This window comes from Ranitomeya imitator, chromosome 2, assembly GCF_032444005.1.
Source record: "Ranitomeya imitator isolate aRanImi1 chromosome 2, aRanImi1.pri, whole genome shotgun sequence".
Taxonomy (NCBI): Eukaryota; Metazoa; Chordata; class Amphibia; order Anura; family Dendrobatidae; genus Ranitomeya; species Ranitomeya imitator.
In genome coordinates, this window is record NC_091283.1 from 278,597,958 (window position 1) to 278,621,258 (window position 23,301).

General features: G+C 49.3%; 1 protein-coding gene across 2 annotated transcripts in view; it reads left to right on the plus strand.

The window, feature by feature from the left end:
- The first annotated feature begins 958 nt into the window (after window positions 1–958).
- LOC138666924 (oocyte zinc finger protein XlCOF6-like) overlaps window positions 959–23,301 on the plus strand; it is a 62,986-nt gene continuing 40,643 nt past the window's right edge. The window contains exons 1-6 of one of the 2 annotated variants that reach the window (XM_069755113.1): window positions 959–1,015; window positions 13,822–13,956; window positions 14,084–14,260; window positions 14,343–14,466; window positions 14,550–14,647; window positions 14,846–14,936. In XM_069755113.1, coding sequence (XP_069611214.1) covers window positions 13,879–13,956; window positions 14,084–14,260; window positions 14,343–14,466; window positions 14,550–14,647; window positions 14,846–14,936 — 568 coding nt within the window. In that variant the 5' untranslated portion in view covers window positions 959–1,015; window positions 13,822–13,878. Of the gene's footprint in view, window positions 1,016–12,939; window positions 13,957–14,083; window positions 14,261–14,342; window positions 14,467–14,549; window positions 14,648–14,845; window positions 14,937–23,301 lie in introns of those variants that run through there. The other variant, XM_069755111.1, reaches the window with a different exon arrangement.

Genomic DNA, 23,301 nt, shown 5'->3' on the forward strand with positions numbered 1-23,301 from the left:
AGCTGGGTTTAGGCCTCTTTCACATTTCCGTTTTTTGCCATCAGTCGCAATCCGTCGTTTTGGTAAAAGAACGGATCCTGAAAAAGTGCCCGCAGGATGCGTTGTTGTGCCATTGACTTTTATTGATGACGGATTGCGACCGATGGCCAAACGTCGCATCAGTCGTGCAACGGATGCGTCGTGTTTTTGAGGTCAGTCGTGACGAAAAAACATTCAGGGGAACGATTTTTCGTCCGTCGGATCCGCCATTTCTGACCGAGCATGCACGGCCGGAACTCCGCCCCCTCCTCCTTGGACTTAATAATGGGCAGCGGATGCGTCGTAAAACTGCATCCGCTGCCCACATTGTGCACAACGTCCATCGGTTCGTCGGACCGACGGTTTGCGACGGCCCCGTACTGATGGAAATGTGAATGAGGACTTAGAGCTCCCCTTCCTGGCCTGGATTCAGAAGGTGGTGTGCGTGTGGTTTACCTGTCAAAGGAATTCCTGTTGTTTCCAGGCATAGGACTACCCTCCCTGAGAGGAAGGCAGCACTACTGTGGTACCCCAACTCCTGGGGTGCTACATACACCTCATACACACACGGCTCTGCTCCATACACCTTGTACACACGGCTCCACTCCGTACACCTCGTACACATACGGCTCCGCTCCGTACACATACGGCTCCGCTCCATACACCTCGTACACATACGGCTCCGCTCCGTACACCTTGTACATATACGGCTCCACTTCGTACACCCCGTACACACATGGCTCCGCTCCGTACACATACGGCTCCGCTCTGTACACCTCGTAGACACACGGCTCTGCTACATACACACTGTAAACCCCTCCTGACCCCACACATAAACTTCCCCTCATCCAGCACCATGACAAGCAGCACAGCAGAGTCCTGCATACACTGAAGCCCCTGATCATGTGACCCCTGACTCCTCCCCTCCTGTGACCTCATCACAGGTCCTGTGCACACAAAACAGCCATATATGTGGAGTGCGGCTCTGCGGGTGCAGGTCGGTGCTGGAGGCCCCATTATTCTCTATGTGGAGTGCGGCTCTGCGGGTGGAGGTCGGTGCTAGGGGCTCCATTATTCTCTATGTGGAGTGCGGCTCTGCGGGTGGAGGTCGGTGCTGGAGGCTCCATTATTCTCTATGTGGAGTGCGGCTCTGCGGGTGGAGGTCGGTGCTGGAGGCTCCATTATTCTCTATGTGGAGTGCGGCTCTGCGGGTGGAGGTCGGTGTTGGAGGCTCCATTATTCTCTATGTGGAGTGCGGCTCTGCGGGTGGAGGTCAGTGCTGGAGGCTCCATTATTCTCTATGTGGAGTGCGGCTCTGCGGGTGGAGGTCGGTGCTGGAGGCTCCATTATTCTCTATGTGGAGTGTGGCTCTGCGGGTGGAGGTCGGTGCTGGGGGCTCCATTATTCTCTATGTGGAGTGTGGCTCTGCGGGTGGAGGTCGGTGCTGGAGGCTCCATTATTCTCTATGTGGAGTGCGGCTCTGCGGGTGGAGGTCGGTGCTGGAGGCTCCATTATTCTCTATGTGGAGTGCGGCTCTGCGGGTGGAGGTCGGTGCTGGAGGCTCCATTATTCTCTATGTGGAGTGCGGCTCTGCGGGTGGAGGTCGGTGCTGGAGGCTCCATTGTTCTCTATGTGGATTTTGGCTCTGCGGGTGGAGGTCGGTGCTGGAAGCTCCATTGTTCTCTATGTAGAGTGCGGCTCTGCGGGTGGAGGTCGGTGCTGGAGGCTCCATTATTCTCTATGTGGAGTGCGACTCTGCGGGTGGAGGTCGGTGCTGGAGGCTCCATTATTCTCTATGTGGAGTGCGGCTCTGCGGGTGGAGGTTGGTGCTGGAGGCTCCATTATTCTCTATGTGGAGTGTGGCTCTGCGGGTGGAGGTCGGTGCTGGAGGCTCCATTATTCTCTATGTGGAGTGCGGCTCTGCGGGTGGAGGTCGGTGCTGGAGGCTCCATTGTTCTCTATGTGGAGTGCGGCTCTGCGGGTGGAGGTCGGTGCTGGAGGCTCCATTGTTCTCTATGTGGAGTTTGGCTCTGCGGGTGGAGGTCGGTGCTGGAAGCTCCATTATTCTCTATGTAGAGTGCGACTCTGCGGGTGGAGGTCGGTGCTGGAGGCTCCATTATTCTCTATGTGGAGTGCGGCTCTGCGGGTGGAGGTCGGTGCTGGAGGCTCCATTATTCTCTATGTGGAGTGCGGCTCTGCGGGTGGAGGTCGGTGCTGGAGGCTCCATTATTCTCTATGTGGAGTGCGGCTCTGTCGGTGGAGGTCGGTGCTGGAGGCTCCATTATCCTCTATGTGGAGTGCGGCTCTGCGGGTGGAGGTCGGTGCTGGAGGCTCCATTATTCTCTATGTGGAGTGCGGCTCTGCGGGTGGAGGTCGGTGCTGGAGGCTCCATTATTCTCTATGTGGAGTGCGGCTCTGCGGGTGGAGGTCGGTGCTGGGGGCTCCATTATTCTCTATGTGGAGTGTGGCTCTGCGGGTGGAGGTCGGTGCTGGAGGCTCCATTATTCTCTATGTGGAGTGCGGCTCTGCGGGTGGAGGTCGGTGCTGGAGGCTCCATTATCCTCTATGTGGAGTGCGGCTCTGCGGGTGGAGGTCGGTGCTGGAGGCTCCATTATTCTCTATGTGGAGTGCGGCTCTGCGGGTGGAGGTCGGTGCTGGAGGCTCCATTATTCTCTATGTGGAGTGCGGCTCTGCGGGTGGAGGTCGGTGCTGGGGGCTCCATTATTCTCTATGTGGAGTGTGGCTCTGCGGGTGGAGGTCGGTGCTGGAGGCTCCATTATTCTCTATGTGGAGTGCGGCTCTGCGGGTGGAGGTCGGTGCTGGAGGCTCCATTATTCTCTATGTGGAGTGCGGCTCTGTCGGTGGAGGTCGGTGCTGGAGGCCCTATTATTCTCTATGTGGAGTGCGGCTCTGTGGGTGGAGGTCGGTGCTGGAGGCCCCATTATTCTCTATGTGGAGTGCGGCTCTGCGGGTGGAAGTGTGTGGTGATTCTCCATTACTGGGTGTGGGGGGCATTAACCCCTTCAGCACTGAGACTCTTTTGGGGTCTCTGTGGTGTGAACAGTGATGTAACAGCTGTGGACAGAATGCGGCTTTGCTGGTTCCCAAGTCCACATTAGATCCATTCAGACAACTGCAGGATGAGAGGACAGAAGCCCAAACAAGTTCTCACAGAATGCCATTATTTTTCTCCTTGTTTAATAACCTGCCAAGTTAAATCCGACAGCTGGGGGCTGATATCAGGCTGGCAAGTTCCCTGGATATTGGCCCCTTCCTATCCTACAAATATCAGCTTTCATCCCCCCTAGAAGTGGTGCATTACATTAGATGCGCCAATTCTGCCACTTTGCCTGGCTCTTCTCGATTGCATTGGTGCGTTGGCAATCGGGGTAATATTTTGGGGAATTTGTCAGCTGGCATCAATCCTAGGGGTTAGGCTTGGTTCCCATTGCGTTAATGGGAACGCGCTAACGGACAGCGTTGCACGGCAAAATTAACGCCGTGCAACGCGTCCGTTAGCGCGCCCATTCACGGCAATGGGAATGCGCAGCACTAGCGCGTGCCATGTTCGGCATGCGCTAGCGACGCGCCGGTGTTTCCTGGCGCGCCGCGGACGCTGCTTGCAGCGTCCGAGGCGCGCTTGCGGTCCGTTCCCTGCTCTCGCAGATCGGGGATCTGCGAGAGCGGGGACGTTACCGGGACGCGGCCACATTAAAAACATTGCGTTAGCGCAACCCGCTAGCGCTAAACGGGTTGCACTAACGCAATGTGACCCTAGCCTTAGTGTTGGAGAGACATCTGTCAGACACCCCCATTACTAATCCAGTAAGCTGAAAGACAAAAACACTCAGAAACATATTTCATTTAAAAAAAAAAAACAACAACTCCCCTACCCCCTAGTTCACCAAATTATTGAAAACATTTTTTAAAATCCATGCTGGTTTTCAGGAGTCCACGAAATCCAACATAGTCCAAAAATGGCAAGCTGAAAAACCTGTAAATATAGAATTAAATGAATATAGACAAGAGACAATCTTTCGTTCACCATCATAGTACAACCTATGGAGCCTTGTTCTGAGATCAAAGCATCATAGTTCACTATGGTTCTCACAGTACAGCCATTCCCCCACACAGTATAATGTTCCAACAATACCACCATCCCCCATACACTGTATATGTGTGACGCTAGTCACTCCTCATGGACAACCCGCAAGGCTGGGTGATCAAAAGGTCCGAGGTCAGGAGAGTACGTTATAGACAGATGATTAAAAAAAATCATCAGTTCAATGTCCAGTGGTCAAAATACCAGTAAGATAGCGAATGAAGCAAAGGGTGAAAAAGGACAGGCCGGAGCGAGCCGCCCCCTCCCCCCCAAGGCTAAGCGAAGGCCAGCATGACAATGGGTTGGAGAGGAGGGGGTGGGGCTGAAAGGGTTAACAGTATAGGGGGCGGGGGAGATAGTTGAAGAGAGGGTTAGGGAAGTGTCAGGGGGCGGGGGCCGGTCAGTTCCCGCTCACCAGCACTGAAAGCAGCAGCATGTCAGGTGTGGACGCTGTGCTGCAGAGCCTGAGGGCGGCTGCAGCCTCTCGGCCTCCCGGATGGCTGGAGGCGCAGGTGGCCCACCTGCTGGACGGCGGCGCCGGCGGCAGCGGATCCCCGCCGGCGGTCCCCCATCTTGATCGGCGGGCTCGGCGGACACGGCCCCCCGAGCGCCTATCGCCGGATCCTGGGCCTAGCGCCCCCCGCAGGCGTAGGAGCCCCTCCCGGGACCCTCCAGGCCGGGCGCCGGTAAGAGCAGCGGCGAGTAGGCCCCGGCCTGGGAGGAATCCGACTGCCAGGGGGGGCGCAGCGGCGGTTGCTAGGCCCTCACCTCGTGGTGCGGTGGGGGCGGAGCCAAGACGCGCCGGGCAGCGCTTGGGGCCTAGAGCAGCGGGAGGCCGCGGCGGTGCCGGTTCCGCCGCGCGGTCTGCCTCGGCGGTGAGAGCGGGGCCCAGAGGAGTGGTGGATGGAAGCGGGGCGGGCGGCCCGAGGCAGGACGGCGCTGGGTCGGCCCCTACTACAGTGGCGGGGGGTCCCCCTGCTCCAGGGCCTTGGAGCGGACAGCCTCTTTCGGCGGCCTGGACTGCGGCTGGCGCCGGTCAGCAAGATGTGCCCTCGCCAGTCCAGGCGGCGTCTCCCCCCATCGCGGGGAGTCCGAATCCAGTGTCCCACGGGCCAGCTGCGTCCGGGAGCAGCGGGTCTGACGGACACCTCCAAGGCACATCGTTGGACGGGTCGGTGGCGGATTGGGCCGTTCGTGGACGTCCGGATACCAGCACTCCGGCTGGAGGGACCACAGATCCCTTGCAGCCCGGTGAGTATGCGTCTGTGTCTCGTGCTTGTTCTTATGATGCTAGTGCGCCTGCGTTTAGTGGTGGTCAGGGAGCGCTTAGCGGCGCAGCTGCGGCAGGGGTAGCAGGCGGCGGTGAAGCGGCAGGGGTGCGGGAGCTTTTGGTTAATGTGCAGAACCTGCTAGCTAGATTGGATCGTGATGTGGCTCCGCAGGGTTTTTTGGGTGCTTGGTCTGGTGTAACACGGAGTCCGGTTAGTGCGGCAGCAGCGCAGGCCGAGGTTGCGGAGCCAGTTTCGGTTTCTGTGCAGACTGAGAAGGAGAAGGAGTGTAGGGTCCACTTAGATGATAGGGCGCACGGCGAGGTATACGTGTGTTTTGAGGGCCCGTTTAACATTGACAAGGGGAAGAAGGAGGATTTAAAAAAGGAGGAGGAAGAAAAGCGGCGTTGGCGTTTGATTCCCCAGACTTTTGCTAATTGGCTTCAAGCTTTTGCCATTTTGGCCAGTGTTATTGGTGAGAAGGCTCCGGAGAATTGCTCGGGGCTATTTTGCTACATGGATTCCATCAGTGAGGCTCATAGGGTGTATGGCGGTCAGGCGTGGCTGAGATACGATGAGCAGTTTAGGCAGAGAAAAGCTGTGCGGCCGGCTATTAGGTGGGACCAGAAAGATATTGGTCTCTGGTTGCGCGTGATGGCGCAGTACAAGTTCGGCCATCCCTTTCAAGGGGGGGCCGGTGGGTCCGGTCATGGATCTCAGTCCGGTGCAGAGAGCTCCTCAGGCAACGCCGGTCAGGCAGGAGGACAGAAGTTGGGTGTCTGCTGGCAATTTAATGAGGGACGGTGCAAATTTGGAAGCAATTGTAGATTTAAACATTTGTGCTCCCACTGCAGTGGTTCCTCCCACGGAGCCGCAAAATGCTTTAAGAAGGGCAAGGCAAAAGCAGGTCCAGGTAATTGCCATGGGGGAGACTCCGGTGATGGTGGAAAGGATGGTCCCTTATCTAAGTAGGTACCCGGATAAGGAAAAGGCGGCACTGTTACTGTCCGGTTTTACGGAAGGTTTTGTTATTCCAGCACCTCCTTTTGTGGTTCCCGTTGTTAGGAAAAATCTGCATTCAGCCTTGTTACACTCTGAGGTGGTTTCAGAGAAGTTACGTAAGGAGGTGGCTTTGGGCCGCATGGCTGGCCCTTTTGACCATGCTCCGTTTGAGGACTTAGTTGTTTCCCCTCTGGGGGTGGTCCCTAAGAAGGAAGCGGGAAAATTTCGCCTTATCCAGCACCTGTCGTATCCTAAGGGTAGGTCGGTGAACGACGGCATTGATCCTGATTTGTGCTCGGTGGTTTACGCATCGTTTGATGAAGCAGTAGCTTGGGTGCAGAGATGCGGAAAAGGTGCCCTGTTGGCAAAGACGGACATAGAAGCCGCTTTTCGATTGTTGCCGGTTCATCCGTCTAGCGTTAGACTTCTTGGATGTTTTTGGGAGAAAAAAATTTTTGTTGACAGATGTTTGCCCATGGGTTGTTCGCTGTCTTGTGCTCTGTTCGAGGCGTTTAGTTCCTTTTTGGAATGGGTGGTACGGGACGTGTCTGGTTGCGATGCGGTCCTACACTACCTAGACGATTTTTTGTGCATCGGCCCGGCGGGGTCCGATTGCTGTGCAAGGATTTTGAATGCGATTGAATGGGTGGCTTCGCGGTTCGGGGTCCCGCTGGCACCGGGTAAGACGGAAGGCCCGAGTACGTGCTTGTGTTTCTTAGGCATAGTCATCGATACCGTGCGGTGGGAGTTTCGTTTGCCTGAGGACAAATTGACGGGCCTACGGGAAGACGTTGTGCGAACTGGTCGCCTGCGTAAGGTGCCTTTGCGAGACCTGCAATCTCTGCTCGGTAAGCTTAATTTCGCTTGTCGAGTCATGCCAATGGGGCGAGTTTTTTCTAGGAGGTTGGCTAGCGCTACGGCGGGAGTTAAGGCTCCTCACCATTTTGTGCGGTTATTAGCTGAGCACAAGGAGGATTTGGCAGTGTGGAGTGAGTTCCTGAAGTCATATAATGGTAGGTCGTTGTTTATGGCGGGCGTGATTGACAACGAGTCGTTGGAATTATTCACTGACGCAGCCGGAGGTTCGGGTTTTGGAGCATATTTCCAAGGGCAATGGTGCGCGGCAAAGTGGCCTGCGAGTTGGATTTCTACTGGTTTAGTTCGTAACATTGCTCTCCTGGAGATTTTCCCTATTTTGGTAGCGGTGCACTTGTGGCAAGATAATTTTCGGAACAGGCGTGTTCGTTTTCGTTGCGATAACATGGGGGTGGTTTGCGCGATTAATAGTTTGTCTGCATCTTCGCCGCCGGTGGTTTGCGTGTTACGGCGTTTGGTGCTGTTGTGTTTGAATTTGAACGCGCATGTCACAGCGTCGCATGTGCCGGGAGTTCATAACTCCATCGCTGACTCTCTTTCTCGTTTGCAGTTCGATCGTTTTCGGTCATTGGCCCCGGAGGCGGAGATGGTCGGTTTGGAGTGCCCTCCAGAACTTTGGCTAGCGGTGTCCGGGACGCTCAGGCATTGATTAAGGCGTCGTTGGCTCCCAGAACCTGGGAGGCTTATCAGGCAACTTGGCGGGAGTGGGAGTTTTTGCTAGCAGCGGAATCTGGTGGGTGGAGCTACCAGGATCAGATCGGGATCCTGTTGTCATGGTTGAGCCGGGGGGCATCAGCGGGTTGGTCTCCCGCAAAAGTGTCAAGAGTCATGGCGGCCCTGGCCTTTGGTTGCAAATTGCGGGGTCAGGACGATATCACCAAGTCCTTTTTGGTGCAGAGGGCCGTAAGAGGTTTTAGGCGGCGGCCCAGAGGAACAGATTCTAGGAGGCCGGTGTCTTTTAACGTTTTGGAAAAATTGGGCGAAGCATTGTCATCACTGTGTTCTTCGTTTTTTTGAGCTTTGTTTATTTCGGCTGGCCTTTTCATTGGCCTTTTTTGGGGCCTTTAGAGTAGGAGAGTTGGTGGCACCAAACAAAAAAGGGCCGGGGGGTTTATTGGCCAGGGACGTATTGTTGGCTGGGGGCCAGGTGGAGTTATGGTTGCGAAGGTCAAAGTCGGATCAGGAGGGGCGGGGCAGCAGAATTGTGGTGGGCTCAGTTGCGGGGTCCGTTATGTGTCCAGTCTCTTGCCTTAGCAACTTTTGGGGCCTGCAGCCTAAGCGGGATGGGGCATTGTTATGTCACCAGGATGGTTCCTGCTTGTCTCGATACCAGTTCACGGCAGTTTTCAAAAAGGCGATTTCCTCGGTGGGGTTGGATGGGGCTTGTTTCGCCCCTCACTCCTTCCGGATAGGTGCCGCAACTGAAGCGGCAATTGGGGGATTGGAGGATTCCGCCATTCGTAGGATCGGTAGGTGGCGCTCCAACCGCTTTAGAAGTTATGTGCGGCCACAGGGGGTGGTCGATGGGGTTTTATAGGCTTTATGGAGCGTTTTGCTGCAGTAGGGGACAGTTGTTAAGTTTGTGTTTGTTTTCCAGGTCACCAAGGTTTATTGGTGTGGATTCTTGGACACTCGTACGTGCACTGGGGAGCTCTGCGAGCCGACGTTCGGACGGAGGGCAGGCAACTCGGATTTGATCGAAGCGTCGCAGTCATCCGGTGGCTCGGTTTTCGGGGTATGGCCTGGAATCGCGTGTTGCGGGAAATCCAGAACAGTGTGAGACTGGACAGAGCTCCCGACGTTTTGGTTTTGCACGTGGGGGGTAACGATCTTGGGGTCCGACCTTTTCGGGAGTTGGTTAGAGACATCAAACAGGACTGTTTACGTTTGTGGGTTTTGTACCCGGGATTGACTGTCGTCTGGTCCGAAATCGTGCCGCGGAAACGGTGGAAGCACATGCGGTCTTTGCAAAAAATTGATAAGGCCCGCATAAAGGTGAACAGGGCGGTGTCTGCCTTTGTGGTTAGGAATGGGGGTGCGGCGGTCAGACATTCTGAATTGGAATCTGGAAATGGGGAGTATTGGTTGGCGGACGGCGTGCATTTGAATGCTGTAGGAATAGATTTTTGGGCTCTCGGGTTACAGGAGGGCATTGAGAAGGCCATAGCTTTTCGGTCGGGTGGGGTCTCGGGCCTTTAAGGTTTTCAAAGGCCTCTCGTTGTGGCGGTTGGGGGGAGTCCTTGGAGTTGGTGGAAATTGGTTTGGGGGGTCCATAGGTATATGGCTCCTCTGTTCTGAAGTTTATTATGTTTTGGATCTGGTGATTGGTGGTGGGGAGTTCCGGCAGGGGTGGTCGGATCTCATGTTTTTACCGCGAACAGTGAACCCTCTTGCGGGGTTTTTGGTGCTCCCGAGCCAGGCTTACAACGGCTGGGAGTAAAATATGGTTTGAGTTATGTTCGCGGTATGGTTAAAATCACCAGATTCTTTTGGGCTCCAAGGACTTCCCCTAGTTTTGAAATGTATGCTTTTACATTAATTGTTAACCGTTGTTTTTGTTTAATAAACAGGCTGCTGTGGCCTACATAATTCCAAAGAAACTCTTGTCTCTGTCTTAATTGGGAGAAGGGGTTCGGGTGGTCGCGCTGGGGGAAAAAAGGTAAGGGATGGTAAGAGTGTCAGTAGGGGGTATCTCCCTCTTTCCCAAGAAGCTTCGACAATACCAGGGTCACGCACAGATTCATAGCACGGTCATAGGTCAGGCAGCAGTAGAATAGAGCACAGTGAAACAAGGCAAACATACACCAGTGAGCAAGAAGCTACAATTTGCATTAGTCTGAGGCAGAGAGCTGGCTAAATATTGGGGTAATTATCTGAGCCACCATCAGTACTTGACTACACCACTAGAATAATCATCATTAACCCCTTTCTGACATTAGACGTACTATCCCGTCGAGGTGGGTTGGGCCCGTATGACCACCGACGGGATAGTACGTCATATGCGATCGGTCGCAGCTGACATCCGGCACTATGTACCAGGAGCGGTCACGGACATTAACCCCCGGCACACCGCGATCAAACATGATCGCGATGTGCCGGCGGTATAAGGAAGCCCCCTCCCTGCGGGCTTCCCTGAGACCCCCGCAGCAACGCGATGTGATCGCGTTGCTGCGAGGGTCTCCTTACCTCCCTCCCTGTAGCAGGCCCGGATCCAAAATGGCCGCGGCATCTGGGTCCTGCAGGGAGGGAGGTGGCTTACCAAGTGCCTGCTCAGAGCAGGCGCTAGGTAAGCCTGCACTGCTGCAAGTCAGATCGGTGATCTGACAGAGTGCTGTGCAAACTGTCAGATCACCGATCTGTTATGTCCTTCCCTGGGACAAAGTAAAAAAAAAAAATTTCCAAATGTGTAAAAAAAAAAAAAAACTAAATAATGAAGAAAAAAATAAAAATATTATTCCCATAAATACATTTCTTTATCTAAATTAAAAAAAAAAGTACACATATTTAGTATCGCCGCATCCGTAACGACCCGACCTATAAAACTGTCCCGCTAGTTAACCCCTTCAGTAAACACCGTAAGAAAAAAAAAAGGCAAAAAACAACGCTTTATTAACATACCGCTGAACAAAAAGTGGAATAACACGCGATCAAAAAGACAGATATAAATAACCATGGTACCGCTGAAAACGTCATCTTGTCCCACAAAAAATGAGCCGCAATACAGCATCATCAGCAAAAAAATACGAAAGTTATAGTCCTCAGAATAAAGCGATGCAAAAATAATTATTTTTTCTATAAAATAGTTTGAACCAAAATATGGAAAAATTATAGCTCTCAAAATGTGGTAACGCAAAAAATATTTTTTGCAATAAAAAGTGTCTTTCAGTGTGTGACGGCTGCCAATCATAAAAATCCGCTAAAAAAACCCACTATAAAAGTAAATCAAACCCCCCCTTCATCACCTCCTTAGTTAGGAAAACATAAAAAAATTAAAAAAATGTATTTCCATTTTCCCATTAGGGCTAGGGTTGGGGCTAGGGTTGGGGCTAGGGTTAGGGTTGGGGCTGGGTTAAGGCTAGGGTTAGGGTTAGGGCTACAGTTAGGGTTGGGGCTAAAGTTACGGTTAGGGTTTAGATTATATTTACGGTTGGGATTAGGGTTAGGGGTGTGTCAGGGTTAGAGGTGTGGTTAGGGTTACTGTTGGGATTAGGGTTAGGGGTGTGTTTGGATTGGGGTTTCAGCCATAATTGGGGGGTTTCCACTGTTCAGGCACATCAGGGGCTCTCCAAACGCGACATGGCGTCCGATCTCAATTCCAGCCAATTCTGCGTTGAAAAAGTAAAACAGTGCTCCTTCCCTTCTGAGCTCTCCTGTGTGCCCAAACAGGGGTTTACCCGAACATATGGGGTATCAGCGTACTCAGGACAAATGGGACAACAACTTTTGGGGTCCAATTTCTCCTGTTACCCTTGGGAAAATACAAAACTGGGGGCTAAGAAATAATTTTCGTGGGGGAAAAAAAAGATTTTTTATTTTTACGGCTCTGCATTATAAACTTCTGTGAAGCCCTTGGTGGGTCAAAGCACTCACCACACATCTAGATAAGTTCCTTAGGGGATCTACTTTCCAAAATGGTGTCACTTGTGGGGGGTTTCTACTGTTTAGGTACATTAGGGGCTCTGCAAACGCAATGTGACACCTGCAGACCATTCCATCTAAGTCTGCATTCCAAATGGCGCTCCTTCCCTTCCAAGCCCTCCCATGCACCCAAACAGTGGTCCCCCCCAACATATGGGGTATCAGCGCACTCAGGACAAATTGGACAACAAATTTTGGGGTCCAATTTCTCCTGTTACCCTCGGGAAAATACAAAACTGGGGGCTAAAAAACAATTTTTGTGGGAAAGTTTTTTTTTATTTTTATGGCTCTGCATTATAAACTTCTGTGAAGCACTTGGTGGGTCAAAGTGCTCACCACACATCTAGATAAGTTCCTTAGGGGGTCTACTTTCCAAAATGGTGTCACATGTGGGGGGTTTCTACTGTTTAGGCACATCAGTGGCTCTCCAAACGCAACATGGCGTCCCATCTCAATTCCTGTCAATTTTTGCTTTGAAAAGTCAAATGGCGCTCCTTCGCTTCCGAGCTCTCCCATGCGCCCAAACAGTGGTTTACCCCCACATATGGGGTATCGGCGTACTCAGGACAAATTGTACAACAATGTTTGGGGTCCATTTTCTCCTGTTACCCTGGGTAAAATAAAACAAATTGGAGCTGAAGTAAATTTTTTGAAAAAAAAGTTAAATGTTCATTTTTATTTAAACATTCCAAAAATTCCTGTGAAGCACCAGAAGGGTTAATAAACTTATTTAATATGGTTTTGAGCACCTTGAGGGGTGCAGTTTTTAGAATGGTGTCACACTTGATTATTTTCTATCATATAGACCCCTCAAAATGACTTCAAATGAGATGTGGTCCCTAAAAAAAAAATGGTGTTGTAAAAATGAGAAATTGCTGGTCAACTTTTAACCCTTATAACTCCCTAACAAAAAAAAAATTTTTGGTTCCAAAATTGTGCTGATGTAAAGTAGACATGTGGGAAATGTTACTTATTAAGTATTTTGTGTGACATATCTCTGATTTAATTGCATAAAAATTCAAAGTTGGAAAATTGCGACATTTTCAAAATTTTCGCCAAATTTCCGTTTTTTTCATAAATAAACGCAGGTAATATCAAAGAAATTTTACCAATATCATGAAGTACAATATGTCACGAGAAAACAATGTCAGATTCACTGGGATCCGTTGAAGCGTTCCAGAGTTATAACCTCATAAAGGGACAGTGGACAGAATTGTAAAAATTGGCCCGGTCATTAACGTGCATACCACCCTTGGGGGTAAAGGGGTTAAATTGATACATCACCAGAACTTCAATCAGTACCTGACTACGTCACCAGAACCACCACAGGTACATGACCAGAACCAAGAGTACTTGAATACAAGAACCAAGCTTAGTACAACAAAAAATTGTAATATCAATTCAGCCCCATAAACCATTGTATCGCATGAATTTACAACCCTACAACTCCCAGTATGTCCTTAAAAATGGTAAGAATACACTTGGAGTTATTAACAGCCATCATCACACTGTGGACCATACAATGATCATTTACATCCAGGTATCTTATGGATTACATCTCTGGTCGCCTTTCTTTCCATCTCCATCTTGTTTAGATGGCATGATGACTTTTCACAGCCACAGCTGGTCTCTGCAGACCTCCATCTTCTCCGCTCTTTTGCAGCACATCATGCTCAGTCCCAACAAACATATGATTCCTACAGCCAATAAGTTGCTGATGCAATGGCCAACTTAGCCAGTGATTGGTAGCATGGAGGAGATGTCTTTAGTCAGCAATTCAACTTGTGTTCCAGTCCGTATAAGACTAGAGAATACAACATCTACACGTTCTATCTCCTGATATGTTTCCCCTTGTTGTCATCCTTTATGATGTTACATTGGCTCACTTTCTTCTTATTCATTTCCCTACAATATCAGATCCTCTCAGTGGACATCTTGTATACTGAGGCAATTTTTCTGAATTAATCATTAAGGATGGATATGGACAGGAACCAGATGGCCGAGAGAATATTACACATCACCCTAGAGATCCTCTTCCGGCTTACTGGAGAGGTGAGAGATTGTGATGACGTAACATTACATCATTCTTATCTATGGGAATAAGATGGACAGAACTGGAGAGGTGAGGACTCTGGAAATGTCTGTAGTGAGATTTATTAATGTGTCTCTCCATAACCAGGATTACACAGTAGTGAAGAAGACCTCTAGTGAGCGCTGTCAGGACCCTGTGTCTGAGGGATGGGGAAGACCCCTGAGCCCAATCACAGGGCCTCCACCTCACCTGATACATGAGGACATCAATGACCAGAAGATCCTAGAACTCACCTACAAGATGGTTGAGCTGCTGACTGGAGAGGTGACACTGCTGGGAATGCTGGGACATTATACAGTAACGCTATGAAGGGATCGGGGGATGACGGTATCATTGTATGTGTCAGGTTCCTATAAGGTGTCAGTATGTCGCTGTCTATTTCTCCATGGAGGAGTGGGAGTATTTAGAAGGACACAGAGACCTGTACAAGGATGTCATGATGGAGGTTCCCCAGCCCCTCACATCTCCAGGTAATAGACAGGACTAAATACACACGGCCTGTAATTATCTGTATGTAAAGAATGAATTCAGTCCCTGTATGTGTTTCCTCCAGATCTATCCAGTAAGAGGACAACACCAGAGAGATGTCCCCGTCCTCTTCTTCCACAGGACTGTAAACAAGAAGATCCCAATGTTCCTCAGGATCATCAGGTAGATGGAGAGAAGGTGTCATGAGATCTCCCCTATGATGTGTAGACGGCTGTGAAGGTCTTGTGCTCAGTCTTGTTTTATCCACCAGTATTATATGTTTTATACTTGTGTAATGAGAATGGTGGAGATGGCAGGATTAGAGCTGATCATAGATGTGACTTCTCCATCTGTCTGTGACTTTTACAATATTTGTTTCAGGGTGAAGATCTGACCCATATTAATACTACAGAGACATATGTGAGTGGTGATGAGCGGTGTAAAGAGGAGATTCCCACATATGACTACCCAGGTGAGTAGTGACCACTAAATGCAGAGAAGTCACAGATTCTTCTCAGTCACCGGCTGTGGCTGCTTTATCAGTCGTGTAGTTCTTTTAAATCACATAGTTTTTATTAAAGCATGACACGCCAGTAACAGTGTGACACAATTTCCAGACAGGTACAATGAATACAAAACTGGTTAATACATTTTCATTTTATGAAAACACCCTTCCCCATAGCCAGCCCCCCCACCTCCAATCCCTTGCCCGTTATCCAATAAAACCGTCTGACAACATCACCTCATGAAAAGTGAGACTAAGCTTTACAAAAGCCCACCTATACATGTAGAAGTCCCTCCAGAAGCAACTAAATGACCCCCCTTCTACTCTGCAATAACTCAGCACACAACACGCCTGGGTAATCCATCCATCCATCCGCCCCACACATTTTCACATTTTGTATTCTGACCTCTCTTGATGTAGATATTCCTTTCCATAAGGACAATAAAATGTATTTTGTTAATAAATTCCTTTTTACCTGGTGGTTTTTCATCCAACCAAATAAGCTTCCCCGCAGCATACAACAATCTTGCAATAATCAACCTTCCACATTCATCCGTTGCAACGTCATCCATAGAGCCCAGAAGGCAAGTCAGCGGGTTACGCACCACATCTACCCCTGTCACCTCCTGGATCATATTAAGCACCTTCACCCAAAAGGGTTGGAGGGGAGCACACGACCACATCATATGTAGCAGATCGGCACTTTCCTCACCGCACATTGGGCATTGAGTCACCTCTCAGTCCTGCCTTCCTCATCCATACCGGGGTCCTGTACACCCTATACACCAGGTATAACTGCGACACCCTCTTATCCTCACTCAGGGAAACCCTGGGGATGTACTGTAGTATGGACTCCCACTGGGACTCCGACAAGGAGTCCACGTTCGCCACCCATTTTTCCTTTATCCTTAACGGGTGCTTTAATAAAAAGGTATCCATCAAACCCCTGTACATTAAAGTAATAAACCCCCTCGTACTCCTCCAAGGTCCAATAAGATTCAACAAGCTATCGGACTGCATGATCACGCGCAACCCCTTGTTTTGACAATTTAGGCCTTGTCTCACCTGCAAATACTGAAAGAACGACTTCTGAGTTACTCAGTCCTAAGTGTCTCGAATGTTTTAATAACATCCCCATCAAGCAACTGAGACACGAACCAAATGCCAATGCGCCTCCACTGACCGAACCCCCGCAATCTCATGAGCTCTGCCAACCTAGGATCAAACCAAATTGGCGCATATCTCGTAAATTCCGTTACTCCCCTCCATTGCTTAACTTTCTGCCAGACCTTCCCCATCATAACTGTTGTTGGGAATTTTTTTTATCTTAATTCGGAATCTGCCCGCTTCCAGACTGGCTAGCAATGGGCCCTTTCCCACCTCGTGTTCAATGATTGTCCCTCTGAAGAGCTCTGTTCCAGTTCTCCCCAACCGACCATATGTTGGCATTGAGAGGCTATATAGTAAATCCATGGATTGGGGACCGCCAGACCACCCTCATCCTTCGCAGATGTTCCAATATGATGCGCGCCCGTCCACCCTTCCAAATTAAGTCCCTAAATAGAGTATTGATCCTATAAAATTTACTCTGAGGCAGCCACACTGGAGCATTATGCAATATGTAGAGGAGCTGAGGCATAAGTATCATTTTGATCCGATTTACTCTTCCTTCAACCGACAGAAATATCTTCTTCCAGGCCCCAATCTTCTGCTAAAACTTCCCAAGCAAAGGAGTCAGGTTGAGCCGCACATAGTCCTCTATTTTGTCCGAAACCACGATGCCCTGGTATTTAAACTCATGTACCACCCTCAAGGGAACCCCAGGGTCTAGTGTCAGAGGAGCTGCAGCGTCCATGGGCAACAACGCAGACTTATCTCAGTTAATAGATAGACCGGAAAGAGCCCCAAATTTAGTAATGCTATTCATAACGGCCCCCAGAGACTCCTGCGCATCTTCCAAAAACAGTAAAGGTACCTTCACACATAACGATATTGTTAACGATATCGTTGCTTTTTGTGACGTAGCAACGATATCGTTAATGAAATCGTTATGTGTGACAGCGACCAACGATCAGGCCCCTGCTGGGAGATCGTTGGTCGCTGAACAAAGCCCAGAACTTTATTTTGTCGCTGGATCTCCCGCGGACATCGCTGGATCGGCGTGTGTGACACCGATCCAGCGATGTCTTCACTGGTAACCAGGGTAAACATCGGGTAACTAAGCGCAGGGCCGCGCTTAGTAACCGGATGTTTACCCTGGTTACCATCCTAAAAGTAAAAAAAACAAACACTACATACTTACCTAACGCTGTCTGTCCCCCGGCGCTCTGCTTTTCAGCTGACCGACGCTCACAGCCAGTACAGGAGGAGTGCAGAGCACAGCGCCGGGGGACAGACAGCGTTAGGTAAGTATGTAGTGTTTGTTTTTTTTACTTTTAGGATAGTAACCAGGGTAAACATCGGGTTACTAAGCGCGGCCCTGCGCTTAGTTACCCGATGTTTACCCTGGTTACCGGCATCGTTGGTCGCTGGAGAGCTGTCTGTGTGACAGCTCTCCAGCGACCAAACAGCGACCCTGCAGCGATCCGGATCGTTGTCGGTATCGCTGCAGCGTCGCTCAATGTGAAGGGGCCTTAACATGTCGTCCATATACAGGGCAATCTTTTCTTCATAGTTCCTCTATCGAAATCCCTTTATGTCCCTATCCCTCCGTATCACCGCCACCAAGGGCTCAACAGCCATTGCAAACAGCAGAGGAGACAAAGGGCACCCCTGCCGGGTTCCTCTATATAAATGGAAATCCCCCAACAAGAGCCCATTTACCCGTATCCTGGCTCCTGGAGACGCATATAACAATTGCACCCATCTTATAAATCTCTTGCCAAAACCCATAGCCTTCATGACCGCCCACAAATACCGCCACTCCACACTATCAAAAGCATAGGTCCCCAACTGCAGGCCTCGAGGGCCGCCAACAGTGCAGGTTTTCAGGATTTCCTTAGTATTCAACAGGGGTTGGAATCATCACCTGTGCAGATGATCACATTACCACCAATGCAATACTAAAGAAATCCTGAAAACCTGCACTGTTGGCGGCCCTCGAGGCCTGGAGTTGGGGACCCCTGGTTCTAGCCATATACGTTACCTCCCCATCGGCGTATTGCCCAAGTCCAGACCTATTCTTTACAAAGAAGCGGAGGAGGACGAAAATCAGGAATATTTGTACACCCCAGGATGAGAAATCCACCATAAATCATGCAGAGCGGTCTCCCTCAAGACGGCACCGAATGGTGTACAGTTACCACCCGACTTCAACAGCTCTCGTCTCCCCCTATCCCAATGTGTGTCCAGAATATTGTTAAAGTCCCCGATTATCAAAAATGGTGTCTCCTCCATTATCTCCAGAACTGTCGATCACCTTTCCACAATATGGTGGTGGAACATAAATTGAAACCAACCACATCAGACATCCGTACAATTTACAAAGTAAACATATGAATCTACCCGACTGATCTATAACCACTTTGATACACAAAAGGAACCCCAACACAGATGAGGATGCTGACCCCCCTAGAGTATGCAGAATATGTGGCATGGTATCCCACCTGTACCCATCTTTTAGTCAGAAAATGCGTTCTCTCCTTCACCTTATGAGTCTCCTACAGACAGATCACTGACGTCTTAGCATCATTCAGAAATGTAAACACATCTTGCCGCTTCACTCCAGATGCCAAACCCCTAACGTTCCAACTCACAACTCTCATTCTTCCAGACATTTTCCCTCCACAGAACATTTTATCCCGCATTCTTTCATCCAGTTGCTGCTGAAGTCACAACCACAGTAACCACGGCGATGTACATTATGCAAATATTTCCCCCCCAACCCCACACCCCTCCCCCCAAACAGAAAAACACCCCCAACAAATCCCCATCCCATCCTTCCATCCCCTCCTAACACGGAGGAGAGCGCACTTTATCCGGAATAGTTTCTTTAACCCCGTCCAGCAGTCCTGCAACTTTTCCCAAACTATTGGGACTCTCCCATGACTTGTGGATTGCGGCCTATTTACATTTTCAAAAATTAGTCGTGTAGTTCAGTCTTATCACGATCGTGTGATCACCATTTTGCCTCTAGAGTAGAACCTTCTCCTCCGTCCGAAAATATTGAAGTGAATTTGTGAAAGCCCTTTCCTCTTGAACTTACAACCTGGAGGATCCACCTAGTTCCTGGGATTAGGAGACGTTGACCGTTACCTGCCCAGATCTGTAAACTACAAAGCCAAATAGCAGTGTACATAGAACGTGCTGACAAGTTAGAAAATCACTTGAAGAAAAATACTATGATGATCCTCTAAGAGAAAGCGGAGGGTAATGATGCTGTTGGTTTCCTAGAATCCCGATTGGGGATGAGCGAATGTGCTAATTGATACTCGGATATCACTTGATTATCTGGGTGCCCGGATGTGCTCGTTACTCGGCAAACATTAGCCGGTGCTCGATTTCAAACTCTATTCCCCACCCCGCGTGTGTGGCGCCTGTTACACAGCCAAAAAGCATGCGGGGATTGCCTGCGGGTCACTGTAATGCTGCAGCCATCTTGGTAGTGGCATTACTCTCATTCCTGGCTGTGTGACATCATCAGGGGGTTGTTAAAATGGTAGGCGGCGTTAGTTTCGGCACAGTGACACCATTGCAGAGCTCTGTGACAGTTGTTATTGGAGGGAGAGAGTTCTTGTCCAGGCGTGTGTGCGCAGTACAATGTCTGAGTCCTGTAGTGTAGATACTGGAGCTGAAGCTGAACCATCATACTAACAGCCCTTCTAATCTTGTGCTTTGAAGTTTGTATCAGATACAGCTCTGGCAAAAATTAAGAGACCACTTCAAAATTTTCAGTTTGTCTGATTTTTCTCTTTATAGGTATATTTTTGCGTAAAATGTACATTGTTGTTTTATTCTATAAATAAATGTCTCTGAATTTCAAAGCTAAATATTTTGTATTTATTTGCAGCAAATGATTGTCAAAATAATAAAAAAGAAACAGTGATTTCAGACCTCAAATGATACAAAGAAAACAAATTCTTATTCATTTAGAAACAACAATAATCATGTTTTACCTCTGCAAGATTTCAGAAATCATTATTTGGTGGAATAACCATGATTTTTAATCACAGCTGTCATGCGTCTTGGCATGCTTTCCACCAGTCTTTCACACTGCTTTTGGATGACCTAATGCCACTCCTAGCACAAAAGTTTAAGCAGTTATAATTTGTTTGATGGCTTGTGACTATCCATCTTCCTCTTGATTACATTCCAGAGGTTCTCAATGGGGTTCAGGTCTGGAGAGCGGGCTGGCCATGACAGGGTCTTGATGTGATGCTCCTTCATCCACACATTAATTGACCTTGCTGTGTGGCAAGGGGCATTGTTTTGCTGGAAAAAACAGTCTTCAGAGTTGGGAAACATTGCCTGAGCTGAAGAAGGCAAGTGTTTTTCAAGGATAACCTTGTATGCCGATTGATTCATACGTCCCTCGCAAAGATTAACCTGCCTAATTCCAGCCTTGCAGAAGCATCCCCAGATCATCACCGATCCTCCACCAAATTTCACAGTGGGTGCAAGACACTGTGGCTTGCAGGGCCAGACTGGGAGTAAAATTCAGCCCTGGCATTTGAAGGTACACTGGCCCACTTGTCACATGGTGACTGTATAATATCTTTGTACACTTGTAGGTTACAAGAAGTGAGGGGAGTGTAACACGACTATATAACATATAATCACAGCTGTATCCAGCATTACAGCTCAGTCCTATTTATGGCTTTTAGTTGCAGTACAAAGAAAAGCCGCTACTTTACCTACATAACTGGATCTCGTAGATAATGAATTGATGAGACGACCAAAGGCTACAGAACCTCATTCTGATGCTCCATAAACTTTGCCTACAGCGACTTTTGGTTCCGCTGCGCAGCACGAGACCCGGTGACTCTGTAGAGTGGTGACATCAGTAACGTCACCGCTCTTCAGATATTCCGGGTCTTGCGCTGAGCTCGGCGACTGTGAAGAGCGGTATTGTTACTACCGTCACCGCTCTTCAGAGTCGCTGGGTCCCGCCAGGTCTGAGCTAGTAGTAGGGGTGTCTGATAGACAGCTCTCCATTACTTACACCATCGATTGATAGCAGCTGACATTACGCAGCTGACATCAACCCTAAAAATCATTACACATACCAGAATCAAATGCTCTGGCGGCTTGGAAAAGCAGTTGAGTTAGCGCTATTCCCAGGCGCCGGGTGCTAACTACAACTGTCATCATCCTTGCCTGGTCTCCCTGCGAAGCATTTCTGCTGTATTTACATGCGCTGATCTCAGGCCACTAAACGAGTGTGATTGACAATAGTGAAGTCGTTCGCTTGTTTCCCGGCCTCTTTACACCAACTGAGAAAGAATGATGGGAATAGAACAATCACAATTAGATCAATCTGTCCCCATACAGTATCATGTTATCAGCAGCACATCTACAGTTTACACCGGCGATGTGCTGCTGAGAACAAGGATTTCTGTTCCCACATAAACAATCCAATCACTCGATGAATAGGCAGCATTTTGCTTGTTTAGTATAATACACCCCATAGTCTTCCATATATTATAATGTGCACCCCAGTCCTCCATATAGTATAATACACTCCTCAGTCCTCCATATAGTATAATACACTCCTCATAGACCTCCATATATTAAAATACACTGCAATTCCTCCATATAGTATAGTACACTCCTCAGTCCTCCAAATAGTATAATACATTCCTCATAGTGCTCCATATAATATAATACCCCGCCATTGTCATCCATGTAGTACAATTCACTTCCCATAGTATAATGCACCCCATAGTTCTTCTATAGTATAATGTATTCCCCATAGTCCTCGATGCAGTATAATGCAGCCCACATATAGTATAATGATGCCACCCCAGAGTATAATGCAGCCAACCCACAGAATATATTGTAGCCCCCTGAGTATAATGCACCCCCCCAGAGAATATAATGCATCCCCCTCATATAGTATAATGCAGCCCCTGCATATATAATATATGGTAGCCCCCTCATAGAGCATAATGCAGCCCCCCATAGAATATAATGTAGACCCTCCATAGAATATAATACAGCACCCCATAGAATGTAATGCAGCCAGCCCCCATAGAATGCAATGCAGCCAGCCACCCATAGAATGTAATGCAGCCAGCCACCCATAGAATGTAATGCAGCCAGCCACCCATAGAATGTAATGCAGCCAGCCACCCATAGAATGTAATGCAGCCAGCCACCCATAGAATGTAATGCAGCCAGCCACCCATAGAATGTAATGCAGCCAGCCACCCATAGAATGTAATGCAGCCAGCCACCCATAGAATGTAATGCAGCCAGCCACCCATAGAATGTAATGCAGCCAGCCACCCATAGAATGTAATGCAGCACAGCCCCATAAAATGTAATGCAGCACAGCCCCCATAAAATGTAATGCAGCACAGCCCCCATAAAATGTAATGCAGCACAGCCCCCATAGAATGTAATGCAGCCCCCCAATAGCCCCACAATTCCGTTATCACTCAGTGATATATTTAAAAAAAAAAAAAAAAAAATCACCTTCTCGTGCCCAGCGCTGCTCCTGGCTCTGCAGCTGCAGTCTGTCCGGTCACACAGCAGGTGCGCGATGATATGACGTCATCGGGCACCCGCAGTGTCAGCGCAAGGCAGAGTGGGGAATGATGGGAGAGGGAGCAACAGCAGACGCTCTCTCCTCCATCATTGTGTTCAACTGTACCGTCATAGACGCCGGTATAGTTGAATGCGGCGGAGGAGGGGGGGGGGATAGCGCTGGCGAACGGCCCACTACTGCCACTGGCCCTTCTAGCATGTGCCAGAACTGCCGATGGCCAGTCTGGCTCTGGTGGCTTGTATGCCTCTCCAGGTCACCGTCTAATCATTAGACGACCAGGTGTTGGGCAAAGCTGAAAATTACTCATCAGAGAAGATTACTCCAGTCCTCTATGGTCCAATACTTATGGTCTTTGGCAAACATCAGCCTGGCTTTCCTTTGCTCCTCATTGATGAAAGGCTTTTTTCTAGCTTTACATGTCTTGAGGCCTGCCTTTAGGAGAGTGTTACGAAATTACTTTAGGGCTATTCCTAGCACTTGTTTTACCCTTCGCCACGACAGCACCCCACATGAGAGAGAGAGGGATTCGCCCATAGGAACAGGAAACCTACAGAATAAAAGGAGGCGGTCCCCTCTCCTCCTCAGTTTAGGTTTCCTGTTCCTATAGGAATCCGAAGTACCTGC